The 22,025-nt window shown below is 43.1% G+C and overlaps 1 protein-coding gene across 1 annotated transcript in view; it reads left to right on the top strand.

Annotated features, from left to right (window-relative positions):
• Window positions 1–22,025, top strand: part of LOC145356398 (voltage-dependent T-type calcium channel subunit alpha-1G-like) — a 313,384-nt gene that overhangs the window by 81,619 nt on the left and 209,740 nt on the right. Inside the window, exons 7-8 of the mRNA XM_080209098.1 lie at window positions 4,260–5,076; window positions 11,500–11,879. Of these exons, the coding sequence (XP_080065224.1) occupies window positions 4,260–5,076; window positions 11,500–11,879 (1,197 nt within the window). The remainder of the gene's footprint in view (window positions 1–4,259; window positions 5,077–11,499; window positions 11,880–22,025) is intronic.

The raw sequence follows: 22,025 nt of genomic DNA, 5'->3' as shown, positions 1-22,025 counted from the left end.
GGTAGTTTCATGGACACTTTTAGTGATCCCTGTTTTTTAATTTGCAGATTATTTTTAGACCAAAATACAGAATTCTCAAATTTCTAAAGCGGGATTTAAATTCTCATTCACAGGATAATTAGTCAAAGCCTCTGAATAGTTAGTTTATTAATATGACCACAACACTACCGTACCTACTAATTAGTATTCTAATTCAAATAGAGAGGGGCTGATCTCTACAAGGCTTTCCCTAGCACAAAGTTTGGAAACATCACAGCTGCAAAATTGGACTCCATGGCCTCACAGGTCACAGTGCTGCAGACAGGAACCTAGAGAGACTGAAAATAGAAAAATAGAAACTAGAAGCAGGAGTGGGCCATTCGGCCCTTTGGGCCTGCTCTGCTATTCATTTTTGATCATCTTGGTAAACCTTCACTGTACCATCTCTGTAACAAGGACGTTCTTCCTTAGATAAGGACACCAAAACTGCACACAATACCCCGGGTGCAGCCTCACCAATACCCTATATAATTGCAGCAAAATATCCCTATCTCTATACTCAAATGCTCTTGCTATGAAGGCCAACACACCTGGTTTGCCTTCTTTCTGCCTGCTATATCTGCACACTTACTTTCAGCAACAGATGCACAAGTACACCAAGGTCACGCTGAGTATCCACCTCTCTCAATTTTCAAGTAATAATCTGTCTTCCTATTATTGCTACTAAAGAGGATAACCTCACTTTTATCCACATTATATGCATCTGCCATGCATATGCCCACTCACTCAACCTGTCCTAAAGATGCTAAAGCATCTCTGTATTTTCCTCACAGCTCACCCTCCCACCCAACTTTGTATCATCTGCAAATTTGGAGATAATACATTCAGTTCCCTCTTCCAAATCATTAATTTATAATGTGAACAGTTAGGTCCCAGCACAGATTCCTGTGGAATCCCATTAGTTATTGACTGCCAATCAGGAAAAAAACACTTTATGCCGACTCTTTGCTTCCTATCTGCTAACCAGTTTTCTATCCATCTCAAGACATTACCTGTAATCCCATGTGCTTTAACTTTACATAATAGGCTGTTATGTGAGACCTTGTCAAAAGCCTCCTGAAAGCCTAAATAAACCATGTCCTCTGGTTCACCTCTGTCAACTCTACTAATTACATTCTCAAAGAAATCCAAAAAGATTTGTCAAGCATGATTTCCCTCTTGTAAATCCATGCTGACTTTGTCTGATTATCCCACTGCCTTCCAAATATCAAGTTATGAAATGCTTGGTAACAGACTAGAGCAACTTCCCCAGTATTGATGTTAGGCTCAGTGGTCTATAGTTCCTTGTTTTCTCTCTACCTCCCTTTTTGAATAGTAGGTTTACATTATTTAACCTCCAATCTGCAGGAACCAGTCCAGAAACCAAAGAATTTTGGAAAATAACCACCAATAGATCTCATATTTCTAGGATCACTTTCTTACATACTCTGGGATAAAGATTATCAGGACCTGGAGAATTATTCACCTTTAGTCCCATCAATTTCTCCAAAGCCATTTCTCTACTAATGCTAATTTCCATCAGCTCCTCACCAAAACTTGTTTCTCTCAGCACTTCTGATACACTATTCATGTCTTCCTTTGTGAAGATTGAAGCAAAGCACAAATTTAATTCCTTAGGCATTTCTTTATTCCACTTCTTTATATTCCATTTCTTTATTTGGTCACTGATTTTCTCCTGACCACTTCAGCATGGTCAGTGTCCATTGCTAGGCATGGCTAATAGAGTGAACTTGTCATACATGCAGTGCAAGCATTGGAGTGTGGGCAGAATATGACCTCAGTCAACCTCTAATGCAGTTTTGATGCTCGACCTGTCGTTTTGGACCTCATAGGTTCTGTTAATGAAACGCTCTCAGTTGGGCATGTGTTCAGCTGCACACAGGACCCTCACCACTGGTGCTACTAAAGGGCATCAGTTTTGGATTTTCAATTGAGGTACTTTTGTTTTGCTGAGTGAATGGAAGTTCTGTGCATTGTGTTGTGGGAAGAGCTCACACGAGCTGTTGGAATCAGAAGCGGGTAATGCTGGCCTTTTGGAAGTAGTGGACTGTGAGCAGATAGCCTCGACTTACTTGTATGGGCTAAAGTTACAGACCCTCCTGGGCTGAAGCATGACAGGCAATTGTGGAGCACAGGAAGGGGAGAGGGGAAACCATGTGCAGAGGAGGAGGATGAATTCCCACTATCCTGACAGGAGTCACAATGCACCCAGTCAGCCATTTCCACCATCTTTCAGCTACCGTGCCAAAGAAAGTGGCGGCTGCTTGGCAACAAGGGCTACCCACGCGTCCCATCAGAGTCCTCGTCTAAACTGTCTGCAACAGAAGTTATCGACAAACTAGTCCCCTGGGGAGCTGGCACCTGTATCAGTCTTTCCCCTTGACCTGGCTACAGCCCATTCTTGACTGGTGCTGATCCTGCTTCTAAACTACCCTCTATCCAGTGCCAGTATCTAAGCTGGTGGCTGTGAGTGTCAGATCAAGTGATGCTGTTTTTGTGTCAGACACATGCTGTTGCTCACACTCTTTAATGTCACACAGCACTGTTTGGCCAGTCCTCTGGAAACATAAACACACCAGGGAAGGTGGGCTTTAGATGCATAGGAAGTGGTGTATGGTCACACCGTCCACAGCTTGTACATCATGCTGAAATGCAGAATGAGGATGAAGTGGGATCTGAGAAGGTGCGTAAGGCGGGAACAAACTTTCATGTTGGACGTCGCAGTGACTGTTGATTCGGAGCACTCCAAGAGGCCCAGCAGATGTAGGCTTGGAAGATGATCACTGAGTGTGCTTCAGTAATGTGAAGAACAACTGGAAGTACGTGCATGCATGCATGATTGTACACATGTGCATGGTGAGGTGCAGCAAATGAATATTGGGCATGAATCTTGATTTCTCTAGACTGTCAGTTATGGTTGATGAACTATGTTGCATTGAGCAGTGTGTGGGATTGATGGGTAGGGGGTGACATTTGAAGGTGACCACCCTTGTGAGCTCAATAAATGTTTTGTGACGCTGCAGCCAGTTTCTTGAGGCCAGATCCTTTGGTTATCTTTTCCCATTCCCTTTGCAGTGTGTGCCTGGATAGCCCACTGCCCTCCATGACATGCTCCTCCTTTATATTGTCTATGCTGCATGAGCCTTCTCTATGGCTATTGTTACATTGGCACTCTTTATTCTTTCTGAAAAATATTTGGTGAAGCAGTTCTAACACCTACTGCATGAATGCATCTCTCTGTTAAGATGTGAAGGCTGGCTTTAAGAGGTGCAATTTGGCTTTAAGAGGTGCACACTAGCTTTCAGGGGTGCAGGCTTGCTTTAAGAGGTGAAGGTTGGCTTTTGCCTGTGTTAATCTCACCTGCAGCTGGATCCCTTGCAAGGCAGTGTAAATTGGCCCTATCAAATCTTTAGCCCTTATTATTTCAAACAGATAGGATTCAGCATGTATCTTTAATAAGAAAGTCATCCATAGCACAATGCATAAGAAATCTCCGTCGGTTAAAATACTCACTGAGCAGTAACTATTTTACAAAATAATAAAGAGGATAAACTGAAAACAATTAATGATCCTTTGGCAGCAATCCTGCCCATTCTCACCTTCTCTAGACACATCTTTTATTTCTTTACTAGTCCTGTTACCACTCATACTGTGCCTTGGAGTCTTTTGGCATTTAATCACTCTGGTCTTCCACCCTGTAGACCTTTCCTTTTTTGTTCTCTTTTCCACCTACTACTGTTTCATTTTCTCAAAACCCATCCAACTTTCCCCAGGTGAACAGTTGTTAATCGAAAATGCTAATCCTGTTCCCCTCTCTCCACAGTTGATTCCTGCTGAGTACTTCCAGAATTTACCATTTTTATCTCCAATTTCCCAGCATCTGCAGCACTTCTCCTTTACTTATTCCTGCCATATTTCCACCCTGATCTACTTGAAGCCTCCCCCACCCAGTCCCCGCACCACCCCCACCCTCCCCCACCCAGTCCCCGCACCACCCCCGCCCTCCCCCACCCAGTCCCCGCACCACCCCCGCCCTCCCCCACCCAGTCCCCGCACCACCCCCGCCCTCATCCTGCCCCTGACTGCCCAACTCATTTCCAATCCTAGGATTCCTAAGGCTTCCTCCAACTGTTTGGAATAAATAAATTGCATCAACTGCAACAATGAATGCAACATTGTCTTCTAACTCTTTCTTCCCTGTGTTTCTTTTCTCTTCCTAGGTTGGGTCATTTTTTATGATCAATTTATGTTTAGTTGTCATCGCAACTCAATTTTCTGAAACCAAACAGCGTGAAAGCCAACTGATGAAGGAGCAACGGGTTCGTTTTATGTCCAATGCCAGCACGCTGGCCAGTTTCTCTGAACCAGGGAGTTGCTACGATGAACTCTTGAAGTACATCAGCCACATGCTACGGAAAGCTCGCCGGGAGGTTGTGCGTGTTTGCTACTTGGTGGTGAACAGGAGGGGACCTCAGCCCGCCAGTAGAAGTGGGTCAGGCCCACAGACCCGCAAGAGGCGGAAACACAAGCGGGCAGCCTCTGTCCACCACCTAATTCACCACCACCACCATCACCACCATTACCACGTCAGCAACGGAAGCCTGCGGGCACCGCGAGCCAGCCCTGAGATCAGCGACGTGGAAACCAACTCTGCACACAATGGGGGCAACAGACTCATCATGCTGCCCTCACCCCTGCCCAACCTGCACCCTCCCCCTGCCCCCGCCACACCTGGCAACACCGAGTCTGTCCACAGCATTTACCACGCCAACTGCCACATTGAACCGATACAGTGTAAGTCTTCCCTGAGGCAAGGGGCCGGCCTGCTCCCTCCGGATGGACTCCAGAAAAACACAGATGCCAAGAGTTACCCGACTGTACACCCCAGCTCCCCGCATGAGGTGATCAACCTGAACACCACAGGGGAGAAGACACTCAAGGACGCAACCATGAATCCTGACAATACCATGGCAAACCTCAACATCCCAGCTGGACCATATCGCAAAATGCATCGGCTCCTGGAAACACAGAGTGCTGGTGAGTAAGCCAGAACAAGCCTTGAGTGTGTGTGTGAGAGAGAGAGTGTGTGGATGCAGGTGGGTAAGAGAGAGTGAGAGTGAATGTGTGTGTGTGTGTGTGTGTGTGTGTGTGTGTGTGTGTGTGTGTGTGTGTGTGTGTGTGTGTGTGTGTGTATGTATTAGAGAGAGAGTGTATGTGAGAGGAGCAATGTTCTAGAGCAGACCCTTACCTCAGAAATTTTATAACATTTGCTTTGTCTGTCTTCCCCCATGTAAGTTGGTCTAGGCAGGTAAATTGGAGAACACCGTAAAACTAACAGATGATCCTATCTTGGACCATTAGCACAAAATGAGCACAAACAGATTAATCAATCCTTAAATCTTTTCTTAATATTCAATTCCATTGACCTGAATGGAACTGCAAATCAATGAAGTATTAAATATCTCCTGTTTAATGCTATTGGCACAGTAAGAAATCTCACAACACCAGGTTAAAATCCAACAGATTTGTTTGGCAACACAAGCTTTCGGAGCTCTCCCCTTCATCAGGTGAGTGGGAGTTATGTTCACAAACAGGGCATATACAGACACAAACTCAATTTCCAAGATAATGGTTACAATGCGAGTCTTTATAGGTAATTACCTGTAAATTGAGTTTGTCTCTATAAAGACCCTGTTTGTGAACATAATTCCCAATCACCTGATGAAGGGGCAGTGCTCCGAAAGCTTGTGCTGCCAAATAAACCTGTTGGATTTAACCTGGTGTTGTGAGACTTCTTACTGTGCTTACCCCTGTCCAGTGCCAGCATCTCCACATCAATGCTATTGGCCCCAGGCTGATATCCTGCCCTGAAATTACCAACAACAAAATCATAACTGGCTTTGTCCGTTTCTGTTGATTAAAACAGAAGCTTTCATCAAAACGCAAATTTCCACAGATCCTTTAAAGGATGGAGACCGGCACTTCCGAGCTGCCACACTGCCCAGATGTGAACCTCCTGACCACAGTGGTGACATGCTTTACATTCTGGTGAGCAGTAAAAGCATGGCATTCTCAGTCAGCATTGCGCCTCTAACTGGAGAGGTTGGGTGAATTTCCTGAAGCCAGCTGCTGGATATAGGTTCTATAAACTACTCACATCCACTTTCAAGTTTGGGCGAGGTATAGGAGTGGGAGGGGGGGCTCAGTGTTACTGTTTGGATTGGGAAGGGCATGAGGAAGGTGTCAATGCCAGGTTTGGAATGGGGAGGGTGTCAGTGCCAGGTTTGGAATGGGGATGGTGTCAATGCCAGGTTTGGAATGGGGAGGGTGTCAGTGCCAGATTTGGAATGGGGAGGGTGTCAGTGCCAGGTTTGGAATGGGGAGGGTGTCAGTGCCAGGTTTGGAATGGGGAGGGTGTCAGTGCCAGGTTTGGAATGGGGAGGGTGTCAGTGCCAGGTTTGGAATGGGGAGGGTGTCAATGCCAGGTTTGGAATGGGGAGGGTGTCAGTGCCAGGTTTGGAATGGGGAGGGTGTCAGTGCCAGGTTTGGAATGGGGAGGGTGTCAATGCCAGGTTTGGTATGGGGAGGGTGTCAATGCCAGGTTTGGAATGGGGAGGGTGTCAATGCCAGGTTTGGAATGGGGAGGGTGTCAATGGGGGCATCAGTTTTACTGTGTGGAATGGGAAGGTGTCAAAGTTATGTTTGAAGTCAGGTAGGGGGGCGTGTCACTGTTTGGGCCATTTAACATATGGATGAAAAACTGGATGTGCCAAATTGGGCAGCACCACCACCGCCCCCCCATTCTCCAGATTCTTGCCTTATTTCTTTCCCCTCTCCTGCATTTTTGATTCTGACTGTTCATCACATCCTTTGTACTGAGTCATACGAAGTGGAGTCTGCTTGCCCATTAGTATCAGGCTGCCTCAGGGAGCTGTTCATTTTAAGCCATCCATGCTTTTATCGAGCTCCCTTGTCCCATCAGGCTCAATATCACCTCCAAGCCTGTCCCAATGGCAACGTCAGCAGTCTTCAGTCTCGGAACAAAAACATGTGCTGAAATAGAGGAGAAAAAGGAAAGTCCCAGCTAATCCTTATCCCTTGTTCCATATTTTTTGACAGTAGCCTGGTGGTGAGGCCCTCCTGGGATGTCCCATGTGTCCTGTACACTCATTCAGATGGGGTTAGTTTGCACGCTATGGCAATTTGGTGTTATGTTGTGTATTAGCAAATGTACAGCTTAATTTGTCTAACTGTGCTATACTCAGGAACCCTTCTCCAGCTGGAGTCAGTTCAGTAGCTCCCAAGATAATCAGAGTGCTCAAATGCAGCACTGATGAAAAAGCTCCAGACCCACAAAACTTGATTTATTGTTCATTAACTTTAAAAGAGCAAAAAGAATCAAACTCTACAGACCCTCATTTTCCCAACCAGGGCTGCCTTGTGAATACTGCTCCTGATTAAGGAATTGGGTCAACCAGACTGATAGGTTTTGACAACATAAATTCAGAGTTGCACGAGGAGATCTAAAGCTGATGGAGAATTTTGTTCACCTATTGTTGAGGAACAAAGTACTGCTCATTTCCAGTTTAAGTAGTAACAACGAACCTCCTCAGTGCAAATAATAACAATGAGCTTTGCAATTACAGTTACAGAACTTGGCCTGCAGTTTTTGTCCTTTATAGTATCCTGCATCTCTTCCATTCCTCAGTACAGCAGTTCATCTGTTAATAATTAGCTCCATTCACGTTGGAATTAATACTGAGATGAATCAACAATATGTTGTACCTTTTGAGTCTACAATTATTCCTTTCTGTGCACCAACAAAAACTGAACTGAATTAATCGTTTAATTATGTATGGAATGGCAACCAAAGAGTAAGCAAAGGACTGGGGTTCAGTCATGGACTGCACAAGTGGACCCCAAGGCTATAAAGTCTCTAACTCAGTCTGTCGGAGTAGGGGATCGGCAAGAAATACTAATACCCACATCCCCTGCGCAAAAGCAAAATAAAAATCCTATGAAGCCAAAATCCTACTGAATATAAACTGAGTGGGGAACACAGAGGTCATGTTGTTTATGTGCTTGTGCTGAGTGTGGAGAGGCAGTGGAATTACCCACTTTTCATTCACTTCCATCATACTGTCCTCCTGAAGACACCTGCAACTGTGCCACATATTTACATCAGAGTGAACAAAGATACAGGCCTGTCGGAGGTGCGACAACAAGGGGAGTGATGCAGGAACATTTATGCTGCTGTGCTCCTTTTTTGGTCCCCTCAATCTTAAAAAGGATACAGTAACTTTGGAGGCAGTCCAAAGGAGATTCACCAGGCTAATTCCTGGAATGAGAGGGTTGTCCTATCAAGCGAGACTAAGTAATCTGGGTCTGTCTTCCATGGACAAGTTTTATGTGGGTGGATTTTTGACTATAAGTGTTCCAGGAAACTGTTCCAGTGGCTTTGTTCCAGGAAACTGGATGGGTGTTTTAGTGATATGGTTTGTGGCTTCCCTTAATGATTTCAGCTGAGGAACTGGGAAGGCATTAAAAGAGTGAGGGGGTGACCTTAATCAAACATATGAGATCTTGAAGGGCCTTGACAGAGTAGGTAGTGAGGTGTTTTCACTAGTGGGAGCATTTTGAACAAGGGGACATAGCTACAAGATGAAGGGCCGGTCATTTAAAACTGAGGTGTGTAGAAATTTCTTCTCACAGAGGGTGGTGAATCTGTGGAATGTTCTGCCCCAAAGCATGGTGGAGGCTGGATCACTAGAAGTATTTAAAGTGGAGATGGATAAATATTTAATAGCTCAAGGAAGAGAGGCACAGAAAAGGAGTTAAGGCCAGCATAGACCAGCCATGATCAATATGAATAGAGGGATTGATTTGAAGGGCCTGGTGGCTGACTCCTGCTTCAAGTTCTTGTGTGTCCTGAAAGTGATGAAGCCAAAATATATACTATTCTTTGCATTTTTCAGTAATGTCATTATTTGTGGAATCAGAAGCAAAGGACAAAAAAAAAATGTGGATTTTTCATCTAAATTTTCAGCCCAGCTTTCAAGCTACCCTGGGAATGCCTTGCCAGTTCCCCAGCTGAAATCATTAAGAGAAGCAACAAACCATATCACTAAAACACCCATGCAGTTTCCTGGAACAAAGCCAAACACTTATAGTCAAAAATCCACCCACGTAAAGCTTGTCCCGGATACATGCAAAAATTGCAAAGATTTTACTGTGCAGAAACAGGCCACTTAGCCAATTTGAACCATGCCAGCATTTATACTTCACACAAGCCTCCTCCCATTCTGTTTCATTGAATTCTATTGGAATATAATTTTTAATTTAAAACCCCTCGAATTAAGTTGCTGAAATAACTTCACATTCAGCCTCATTACTGATGAAGATATAGACAAGCTGGTTCTTGGGCCTAAGTTGCATCCAAAAGTGCACACAATGAGTCCAAAAGCAGGGTAATTGCTGTACTAAGAAGGCAGTTCTACTGAGACTTCTGGTAGTTTTTGTGCCTTTTGTCTTTGTTAAGCCTTAGTTGCTGTGGTGGTTTTTCGCAAGTCACAATTGTCACTCCTATTTTCAGAATGTTCACAGTGTTGTCACAGCAACTTTTCCCATGAGAGTTCCTCAACTTTAATTTTATGAGAGGAGAAAGTGAAGATGCAGCAGAGAGACGAGCCTTGGTGCCTTCACATCAGTATTGACTGGTGAAGTTATGCTGAACTGGGAGGGGTAGATTTTTACCTCCAATCCACAGTTCCAGTTGGGATGCTCAGTAACTAACAGTATAAAAGCCAATGAGGGTGTTTCAATTTCCTTCAAAATTCAAGGACTGGATTTGGCAAAGAAGGAAAGAAAAAATGCCTTCTGGAAAGAGTTACATTTAAAACAACCCATAGTCTTGTAGACCACAGTCCCACCAAGCCCCACAGAAAATATTCCCTCAGAGCATACTAATGCAGGTCAGAGTCCCCGCAGGCCCCAGATATACAGACTATACTTACACTGACTCTCGCCCTGTGGGCGATAAACACATGGACCATCTTCATGAAGGTCCCTCCCCTCTTGATTCTAAAATGTCCTGAATTAGAATTGTGATCCATCATAATCTTCAATATCAGTAACAGCATGCACCTTACAAAGGAGGATAACATCACTAAGGGCATCCTTCAAAACTCATGGATTTACTCTTGCTATCAGTTCAGACAAGGGTTAAGTTCAGAAAGATCAGCTTAAAGGCACTGAACAATTGTCCATGTGATGGTGGAGCTGAAATTGGGCCAAGGAATAGCAACAGGCCTTTAATATTCCTTGCCTTTAGACCAGTATTCTGTTGTTGGATCCTGGTAGTCCCATGATGGTTTTGCAACAAATTATCTTGAATTTACATCAGCTGCAAGTTAAGATTATCCCAATTCAAGGATCATTTTTAAATCCATGGTAATTGCACTGGTTACGGGGATAAGGCAGAGATGTGGCCCTGGGTAAGATGGTCTTTTGGAGAGTCAGTGCAGACTTAATGGACCAAATGGTCTTGTACTGTAGGAATTCTGCACTGTAGGAATTCTATAGTTTAACAAAGCAGTTATGGAATTGGCTTGATTCGAAATAAAATGTCAGAATCCATCAGTCGATCAGCAAACTAATCACAATAGAAGGAACAAATTGTAGAGAGAGATGTGTCTTTTACAGAAAAATGATTAACCTAATCATAGAATACTTTCAGTGCAGAAGGCCATTCAACCCATCAAGTCTGCACTGACAACAATCCCACCCAGAACCTATCCTTGTAACCCCATGTATTTATTCTGCTAATTTCCCCTGACACTAAGAGGCAATTTAGCATGGCCAATCTACCTAATCTGCACATCTTTGAAATGTGGGAGGAAACCAGAGCACCCAGAGGAAACCCACGCAGACATGTTGAGAACGTGCAAACTCCACACAGTCACCCAAGGCCAAAATTGAATCTGGCTCCCTGACGCAGTAAGGTAGCAGTGTTAATCACTGTGCCACCATGCCATCCCGAATAAATTGCACTGCTTTATTCAGTGAGACCTGGTAAAGATAGCCATTATTCGGTGTAAAGGGGAAGTTATGCTTAAATAGTTAAATCCCTTCAGATATTATACATTGATTTGAAATAATGTCACTGCTAATAAATGGAGAAAGAATATACCTTGGTGAATCTGGACACATAGGACCACAACTTAAAACCAAAAACACTGACAACACTTAGCAGGTCAGTAAATGCTACATCTTCTGGTTATGTTGTAATGTTAACTCTGTTTCTCTGTCCAAATATGCTGCCTGGTTTACTGAGTGTTTCCAGTGTTTTCTGCTTTTATTTCAGGTTTCTCGGCATCCACAGTATTTTTGTTTTGTGCAACTTTTATTTTTAAAACATTAAACATCCGAATGTTATTGTTCCCCCTTCCCCTCCCCTGCCAGGCCATTGTAAAAGCTCCTGCAAGCTGTCCGGTCACTGCTTGCCCTACGGCTCTCCTGGTGGAACAGCTGACATTCTGAACTGCGACCCACAAAGTTGCCCCATCTGCATCAGGAGCAATGAGTCCGAGGTGAGGGATAATGAGACGCTGGATTCAGACAGTGAGGGAGTGTACGAGTTCACCCAGGACGCCCACTACAACGACCAGAGAGATCCGCAGCGCAGTCAACCGAGAATGATAACTGCCAACAAATGCTGGGTGTTATGGAAACCAGTCTGTGACACCTGCCGCAAGATTGTCGACAGCAAGTATTTTGGTCGTGGAATTATGATTGCTATTCTCATCAATACACTTAGTATGGGGATTGAATACCACGAACAGGTGAGCCACAACAAGTTGCTTCTGTAACCCTCAAATGCTTTTACCTTTCCCCGATATTTAAAATAAGCAAGGGTCATTTTTCTTTTCAATTTCAGTGCAAAGTCCTGGAAATTCATTGCCTATGATAGACTGAACATAATGCTACAAGTCAGATCATTTGTGCCAACTTTTATCTTCAGAGAAAATACTCAGATCAGCAGTAGATAAAGCAAGAGGCAGGAATATGACCAAACTTCAAGGAACCCTCAGATATTTTTTGATGTAGCTTAGTATGCACTCACTTTTAAATTTGCAGATGCAAAGAGTGAAGTCAGACCTGGTCAGAGTCTCAAGGAATTGGAATTGCTTTGCTAGCCTTTATAGGACACAACTGATGTTTAGTTTTATTGAAGACAGTGGGATTGAACATCAAACGTATAATGGGTGTCCGATACAGCACCACCTGCTTTTACAGCTGTGTCCATGTCCAATTTCACCCTCTTTCATATTTTGAGATTGCAGAAACCATTTCTCACAATTTCATCTCAGAAAAGTAAAGAAGAGCTGCGCTTTTTGGTGTTGGTGGGTTGATGGCAAATTAGGAAGTATGTAAAGAAACTCGAGACTGAAAGAAGAATGTATGTTTGATGATGAACCAATCAGGTGGTCACACTGACCTCGGTGCCACACAGCCACAAAGCATTCACTACCATGGAACCATCTCTCCCTGTTTCCTTTTCAAGCACAATGAGTCATTGCACTCAGGGACAGTCTACTCAGGAAATTGGCTGCTTTTAATAGAATACAATAGTTCCAACAGCAGGAATGTGGGACTGACACAGTCTTTCAGAAATTAGAAACTTGTGGTTTAAGTCTCTGCGCCTCCATCTCTCTCTCCTAATTTCAGGCTTTGTTTCTTTGTCCAAACATTTGGTCAACTGTCCTAATGTTTAATCTTAAGCTTGATCTTTATACTTAGCTGATGACGCTCCTGTGAAGCAGCTTGGTATGTCACGTTAAAAACATTCTATAAATTCAAGTTGTTGCCACACAGTTGATGAGAGATTTGCTTCATCTTTGGTTTGCGAATCAGAAAAAAGTGTGAATGCCATCCACCCACGAGCATAAATGATGCACTAGACATTGTGCAATCACTGCCTCCTTAGCTTCTAATCATGTCCCCAGTTTTCTGTCTAGAAAGTATTCTAGATGGCAGCTCCATGATTTAAACAACACCGAATCATACACTGAACTTCCTTCTGCTCTAAGCTCAGTAGATTGGGAACAGAATAGGCTCCAACAGGCAGGTGAGATAAACTGGCAGTGGCCCATCTAACTTCAGCTGTGCCACATTACACCGATTGCAATCTTCCAACATGCATTTTAGACATGCCAAGAAAGAGTGTTGGCTTCATTTAAATGATATAACATACTAAGCACAATTTTCCATTCATTGAGGATTACCATTTTTAATAGAAACTTCCATTAGTAAATTCATTATTTTCACAAATCATTCAAAAGAATTTTCTGAGGCTCTTTTTCCTATGAACCATGCACGGACCTGCACCCACTCCGCCATTGCCATAACTTTGTCGGGAGCTTGGGAGGAACCCTGTTATCCATGTTCGAGGATCATAAACACGGACTTTCATAGGCGACAAAGCATACCTAAAGCACAGGGTCCCTGACAATCAGAAAAAGGGTTGCCGGCTCTACTTGTACATATTCCTGGAGATTTGATCCCAAGTCCTCCCCCCTGCCAATTGCCCTTCCCCCACACTCTTACAATTGGTCCTTCTGTGCAGCACCTTCCTATGCCAATCAGAACACAACACACTCTGTTTCGTCATTTGGTGAATTTTGATGGTCAGTCAAACAGCCATTTTTCCAATTCCATTAACTTTACAACTGATAAACAAAGGCAAAAATGAATAAAACACTGAAGGAAAGAGTTTTATTTTGGGGAATCATGCCAAAAATAAATTAGAAATGATTCTGGTTATGTCACTGTTCAATTTTCTGATAACATTTGCAAGATTATCAACTTAAAATCATCTATGGTGCAGTTTTAACAGCATAGCTGAAAAAGAAATTTCTTTGAGGCTAAGCATTTTTAATCAGCCTGATCCGTGAACCTGAGAGGAATCTGATTTAAAATTTCAGAAAACCACTTCAAAAACTCTACTGAACTATTTAATAGATCCGTTGGTGTACCTAATCAGTTTTCTGAGTAAATTAAATACGTATTGATATGAAAAGCTTCCACACCGTGTCTACAGGTGAAGTTTGACGGCCCCATTGCAGAGGGGGTGGGACTAGAAAATGCAGTGATGCATTCAAAAATCCATTGACTTCAGGGAGGGGAGTAGAAAATCCCAGCAGTGTAAAATTCCACCCTCCCTGCTGAAGAAAGTTAGCTCCATATGAACCCAACATAACTGGTAGAAGGTCACAATTTTGACCTTTGCCCATTTTATGGACAAGGCCTGATTCAGTTAAACTGCATCTTAACCCACATCATGGAGAACATATCTGTTATTGGTTCTGAATGTAACTAACTTGCATTTCGAATTCCCAGATCTTGCATGCCAATTCCAACCAGATTGTGCTGCTATTACTGACAGGTTGAGTTTCTGGCTCCACTTTTTGTGTCATTGCTTAGATCACCTCCTCCCAATTCCATAACGTTGCCTGATTTTGCTCCCACCTCAGCTCAGGTGCTGTTGACATACTCCTCCGTGCCGCTGTACCTTGAGACTTGTCTACCCCAGTGCTCTCCTTGCCGATATTCCATGTTTTGCCCTTCAAAAACCTCAGCTCATTCAAAGCTCTGTTGCCTGCATCCTATCTCGCACCGTCCCATCTGTCCAACGCACCTGTGTTCCCTGGTCCACTCTGGCTCCCAGTTTAGCAATTTCAAAATACTCATAATTATTTGCAAATTACTCAATAATTGAAATAGGTGGCCTTTGTGATGGAACAAACATTCCTCCATGGCCCCAGTTCCCCTTGGCTCTGCACAATCATCCCACCATCTCTGTGCTCGTCTATTTCTGACTGATCTTAATTGACTTTGTAATGGCGAATGTGCTTTCAGCTACCTGACCCTGAAATTCAGCAATTCCATCTCTAGACACCTCTGCTTGACCATTCCCCCAGCCTTTCAAATGCACCTTAAATCCCACAGTTTCAACCGAGATTTTGGTTCTCTATCCCAAACTTTCTGCATGTAGCTTGCTGTCATATTTTATTTGACAACCCTCCTGTGAGATACTGTGGGATGTTTTACTAGGTTGTTGATGATGCAAATTGCTGCTGTTGTTGGATCCGACAAGTAATTTTACCCCATAATTTCTTTTTGCTGATGCATTGATATTTCCCCATGGTTTTTGGCCAGAGTATCCAGGAAATTAATCGTTAATTTTTGAGGCTTCAGAACAAACCCAGAAGGTTTTCAATTTTATTCAACAAGGCAATTTGAAATTAGTAATGGGGTTTGGTTCCTAAAAAATAAGAAAATACTTGCATTTATATAGCATCTTTCATGACCTCAGGATAGCCCGAAACACTTTACAGCCAATGAAGTACTATCAAGATATAATCATGTTGTTCTGAAAAAGAGGCAGTGGATTTGGAGTGTCAGGTCTGTTTTGTCCTCTCAAACACTTGGCGATCTTACCAAAAAAATTCTAAGTTCTGGACAAGTGTGAAAATGGGAGAAATATGTGCCTTTTTTTGAGCTTAAAAAAATCGAATCTTACCCGACAATCATAAAAGTGAGGCAAAACTAGGTTTCTGCCAGAAGGGGACATGGGCAGGGTCTAGTTTGCCCGAAAGCCAGCTGCTAGCAACAGAGGGCACCATTGCGTATCTGCAAATCCCCATCCCCTCCCTTCCCCACCGGGTATGATCATAGCCGAATCCACGCTCCCCACCCCCCCGATTCCACCAATTGCTGTTGCAGACTGACAGCGGTCCCTCTACATTCCGCCCACCCCCCCCCCCCCCCCCAATCACCTTTGCAGAATACGCAGTGGCCCTGCCCCCTTGGCACGGCATCCTTGGCTCTTGGTTCCCAGTGGATACTGCCCAGATACGAGGCTGCCACTGCCAAAGGGCATTCCTCTCTGCCCCCCACCTCCCAGGGGAGCTTCATTGGCCTCCGATTCTATTACCGTGGCCATCACATCTGGTCCTCGTTGACCATAAGTGATCCTTGCTGGAGAGAACCTCCACTAGCGAAGCCACAGAGACGAGTGTGCCCCGACAATTCTGGCGCAGACTTGTTTGTAATATTTAAATGCCAATTGCCTTAGCATTTAAATATTACAATCAGCTTTGCACCCTTTTTGGGCATGAGACAGATCTCGCTGGATATCCAGTGCTGGTAAGATTGCAAGAGGTGAGAAATTGGGTATGTACCTGATTTCTTGGCTCTCTCGCAATCTTACTGGCTTGCCCTGCTCGTCAGCTGACAGGCAAGAAGGTAAAATCGCCCTCAACCTTCTGATTCAGAGGTAAGATTAAAACAACTAAAGCAAGGCTAACACCAGTGTGAAGGCTATGGATTTACATTTGAAGGGTTGGTCCTGTTGTAATGCAAAAACATGGCAGAAATTTTCCGTATCATTTTACAAGAGGTGAACTTATTCTCAAAATAGATGTGTGAACTCTTCGAATGAAGCTTTTATTTCTCCAGAGATGACTAAACAAGGGGCTTCTTACCCTTCAAAACTGCCTCTCAGTTCAGGGTAGAGATGTGGGTGATTCATAATCTCATTGCTTTGTAGATGGGCCAAACTAAGTTTCAGGCCTCATTCACGCTCACTTTGATGATGTCAGACCTCCTTCAGGCACACAGGAGAATCCAAAGATCTTTGCTGAGTTAATGCTCAAATTTCACAACAATCTCGCTGTCAGTAGCTGACCCAGACTGCAAACTGATGATTGTGACATTTTAACAGAGGCCTTTGTAGTAAGTGTCACTGCGTAAATTTAGCTATTGTATCAGAAAGGAAAAGTGAAACGTGAAGAGTTTGCTGACGAGCTATTAACGGCCTCTATGAGAAGCCAGAGACTTCAAATAAATCTCTTTGGTTCCTCTTAATGATGCCATAGAATTAGAATACATGTTTACAGATACATCTGCTTCATCAGAAAACAGTGGCGAAGGATGATGCAAAGACAAAGTGAGGTCTATAGTTGAGGACCATGAGTGCCTGTGCTGTGAATTGAAGAGCAGTTTTAAGTCAGCCATAACTGTTCATTCTCATTAGTTCTTGTTAACAGCTGCATCGCTCCAGTTTAAATTCAAGTTAGCAACACACTTATCCCACCACCCCTCTCCTCCCTGTTCACCATCCCAGAGCCTAACCATGCCTTTCAGGTGAAGCAGCTCTTCACATGCACCTCCCTCAATCTGGTCTATTGCATTTACTGCTCCCAATGCAGTCTACTCTACATTGGAGAGACCAAATGCAGACTGGGTGACCGTTTTGCTGAACACCTTCGGTCTGTCCGCAAGCAGGACCCAGACTTCCCGTCACTTGCCATTTCAACATACCGCTCTGCTCTCCTGTCCATGTGTCCGTCCTTTGCCTTCTAGCAAACCTCAATGCAAACTGGAGGAACAGTATCTCCTCTTCCGACTGGGCCTTTTACAGCCTTCCGAATTGAACATTGAGTTCAACAATTTAAGATCATGAATCTCCCCTCCATCTTCACCCTCCATTTCCATTTATTTTATTTAATTCTGTTTCTTCTTCTTATCTCATTCATCCATTTTTATCATCCTTCTTTCTCTCTTCAATTTTTCCACTTCTCCATTCCCACTCTCTCTTGCACCATCTCTCAGCTGACCTTATCCTCATTTACATTTCTTTTGTCCTTTTACAGCCCCCCACCCCCTGAGAGTGTACTGCAGTCACTCACCAAGACTTCTTCAGCATTATCGTAAACCTGCAAACTCTACTACCTAGATGGACAAGGGCAGTAGACACATGGAAATACCACCACCTGTAAGTTCCCCTCCAAACCACTCACCATCCTGATTTAAAATCTATCACTGTTCCTTCACTGGCATTGGATTAAAATCCTGGAACTCTTTCTGTAACAGCACTGCGGGTGTTCCTACACAATTTGCACTGCACAGTTCCAGAAGTCAGCTCACCATCACCACCCCAAGGGAAATTAGCAATGGGCGATAGATGCTTTCCTAGCCAGCAAAGCCACCATCCAATAAGATATTTTTAAAAAAGACAGCTGTGCCCTTTCCACAATAAGTAGTCTCACAACACCAGGTTTCCATAATGACACACCAGTATTTTACTTTCAGCAACACACCTCTACCCATTCCTCAGCAACATACCTGTACCCTCCTATCAACATCACACATGCACCCTGTCATCAACAATATACCTGTATCCCTTCATCAACAATGGTGATAGATTTCGAAGTCAGATGGTGAGTAGCTTAGAGGGGAACTTGCAGTTGGTGGTGTTCTTACATGTCTGCTGCCCTTCCTTTGTGATGGAAGTGGTCATGGATTTGGAAGATGCTGTCTACAGATCTTTGGTGAATTGTTGCAATGCGCCTCGTAGATGGTACATGTTGCTGAAATTCATTGTTGGAAAAGCACTTTACGGTTTCTGAACGTCAGGAAAAGCAAGTCTTGCTCTCTTTCATTCACAGGTTTTAAGTCGGTCTGCCTTGTGTCCAATGAGGGGCATACATGCGATGGGTCGTACTGGGGCTGCTCTTGGTTGTTCGAGATTGGCCTAGTGCTTCATGTCGTTAGTGTGTGCCTAAACTGGACCAGATACTGGGCAAGACAACAGCTTGGTGACTATCACTGTTTGCTGTGCAGACACAAGGATTTGGGCTGGTGTCTGTGGGAGTTTGCCCATTCTCCCCGTGCTTGCGTGGGTTTTCTCCGGGTGCTCCGGTTTCCTCCCACACCCCAAAGATGTGCTGTTAGGCTGATTGGCAGTAATAAATTGTCCCTAGATCAGTTTCCCTCAATCTGGATGGCCATAAAACATTAGACAAGGATCGTGGGTGGAGAGGGGGACCGGTGGTGTTGAGATGGTGGCATGGGCTCATTGGGCTGAAGGGCCTGTTTCCCGGGCTGTTTTTGTTCTTTGTTCTTTGTTCTTTTCCTTTCTGACTGACAAAACAATCTCAAAATAAAAAAAAGGGAGTAATTTATGATCCTTTGTCATGAACAGCTGCCATATTGACAGAATATTGTCGTAGGATTGTAGAATTAGGACTGCAAGGTGTGGAGAGCTTGTGACGTACTGATCTCACCACTCAGCTAATAATCGAGACATCCAGGATAATGCTCTGGGGACCCAGGTTCGAATCCCGCCATGGCTGAATGTGAAATTTGAATTCACTATAAATATGGAATTAATGAAGACCATTGTTGCAAAAGCCCATCTGGTTCCTCTTGGGAGGGAAATCTCTTAAATTGCAAATAAAAGCAATAAGTACTGGCCCAGCCAGCATCCCCTGAATGAATAAGAAAGTCAGGAAGTTGTATTGCCTTCCGATGAATTTGCTGGATCCTGGAATTACCACTTACTCTTGTATTTAAAAGCCAAGACTTTAGATGCTTTAAATTCCTGGCTTTCATTGTTGAAACACACATACGAAAATTCTTGCATGAAAAATGGATTGAGGAAGAGTCGCAGATGTCCTATTACATCATTGAGAGCATTAATGGATGTTCATGGCTGCCAGTCAGTAACTCTGGAATTGGGACAAATTACTCCAAAGGGACTCTAGCTTCACTGAAATATGAGTGACAAAGAAAATGATTTGTTGCCTTTTGTTCAAGCATCTGAAAGTTTTGTGTGCAGACACCACGGTGCAAATGTGTTTTGTCTGTGTTAATTAAAACTACAGCCAGAAAGTCCCAATGAAAGGGGCAGTAATTATTCAACAGGAGTGTCTGAGACACGCAACAGGAGGAACAGGATCCTAGCGGACTAATAACTTACTCATGCCAGAGCTACAACAGTGCATTGCTTCCAAATTAGCAGCATATTCAATCACTTTTCCTTAGTCAGCTGTCAACTGCACAGAAGGGAATGGGTGACAAACTAGGTTGGAGTATTGTACAGTCTTTTTGCTTTTGACAGTCACATTTACATCCAGCCATGCATTGAAGGGTTGAGGATCACCTCTCTTTCTCTCTATAGGATTGTAAATAAAATCTAGATCAAGGTATCAGGGGAATGATCCACATGTTTGTGGATGATGTTGATTTTTGCAGGTGTTAAGGTTCTGGAGGAGATTAAATGAATACAAACAGCTTTCAGTGTGTCAAGGGATTGGGCCTGCATTTGGCAAATGGTATTTAACTTAGAGGAGTGTAGTGTTAGCAATGTGAATGTTATCAACATTAAGCGCAGTTACACCTTCTATTACGATCCAGTTAGGAATACTTAACACTTAAAGAAGAAATCCAATCACCCAGCCATTAACCAACATAGCTATGCCACAAAATTTCACATTTTTAAACAAAAACAAACTTTATTTTAAATAAGAATTAAACAAACGAAGCACTTTTAACTTACTACTGTTGTTTATAATCATGTATGCTCTGAACTTACTACAAGTGCATAAAGAAGGAAGAGAGTAGCTAAAGTAAATACTGGTCCCTTGGGGAATGAGACTAGGGAATTAATAATAGGAAACGAAGAAATGGCAGAACCACTATATTGTATCTGCATCATGGCAGATGACACTAAAAACATCCAAAGAAAAGTAGAAAATCAAGGGCAAAAGGGAGGGAGGAACTTAAAATAATTACCATCACTAAAGAAAACTTACTAGGAAACCCAACAGGATAAATCCATTGGACTAGAAAATTTACTGTCCATTTTTATATTTCTTTACTCTCAGATACAAATTTCTCCCTTTTTTTAGCCATCATTTCATTGGTTTGTAAAGGTTTCCCAATCTTCTGGCCTGTCACAAGTCTTTGCAGCAATTTACACCTTTCTTTAAATTTGATACCGTCCTTTTTTTTGAGTTAATCATGGAAAGTTCCACTTTATCATAGTCTTTGTTTCTCAATGGAATATATCTTTGCTGAGCATTATGAATACATCTCCTTAATGTCTACCTCTGTTTCTCTACCACCTTACCTTTTAACCTATGTTTCGCAGAAAACTTTAACCACCTCTGGCTGCACAATTACAATTACCTTTTGTGTAAGTTTAAGATACTAGGTTCTCATATTCAAACCGAAGTTCTCATATTCGAACTGACGTGAAATTCCACAATGTTAGGATCATTCCTCTCGAAAGGATCTTTTACTATGAGATTATTAGTTAATCCTATCTCATCACCAGTTCTAAAGTGGCCTGTTCCCTAGTTAGTTCCAAAATGTGCTGTTGTAAGAAACAGTCTCAAGTACACTCTAAGAACTAATCCTCAAGGCTACCGCTGCCAAATTGATTTGTCCAGTCGATAAAAAGATTAAAGTTGACCATGATTATTTCTTTCTTCCAAGAGCCATTATTTCTTGATTTACTCTTTGTCCTAAGTCCAGTACTTTAGAAGACCTGTACATTACTCCCATTAATGACTTCTTTCCTTTGCTGTTTCTTATGTCAGTCAGTACCTCTGATTCTACATCATGCTCTTCTAAGCTGAGATCATTTCTCATTACTGTACTAATCTCATCATTTCAAATAACATAGAATTATATAGTGATTACAGCCCTGAAGGAGGCCATTTGCCTTGTTGTGTCTGTGTCGGATCTCTGAAGGAACAATTCACCTAGTGCCACTCCCCTGTCTTCTCGATGTTCTAGACTTGAATCTGCTATACACTCTTCAAGGATTCCTTTTCCCTGTTCACAGCCAGGAAACCAGAATTTTTAATTTGAGCTTTCCATAACTCTCTGTGTGGAAGATTGAGTTGATTATCAGTGGTATCATTTACAATAAGAAATGCTTGTCTTGGTATGATTTATCTCTGGTAGCAGTTAGCTTGTCTATCCTCTCGAGCCTCCTCAGAATCTTATACATTTCAATAAGATCACCTCTCCATCTCAACTACAATAAGTTAGATAACGAACACGCCCATCCTTTTCTCATTAGATAACCCCTTCATCCCAGGAATCAGCCTAATGAATCTTCTCTGAGCTACTTC

The sequence above is a fragment of the Carcharhinus amblyrhynchos genome, chromosome 21 (assembly GCF_965287045.1).
Source record: "Carcharhinus amblyrhynchos chromosome 21, sCarAmb.v2.hapA, whole genome shotgun sequence".
NCBI lineage: Eukaryota > Metazoa > Chordata > Chondrichthyes > Carcharhiniformes > Carcharhinidae > Carcharhinus > Carcharhinus amblyrhynchos.
Note: the sequence above shows the minus strand (reverse complement) of the source record. Positions and strands in the feature narration are given on the sequence as shown.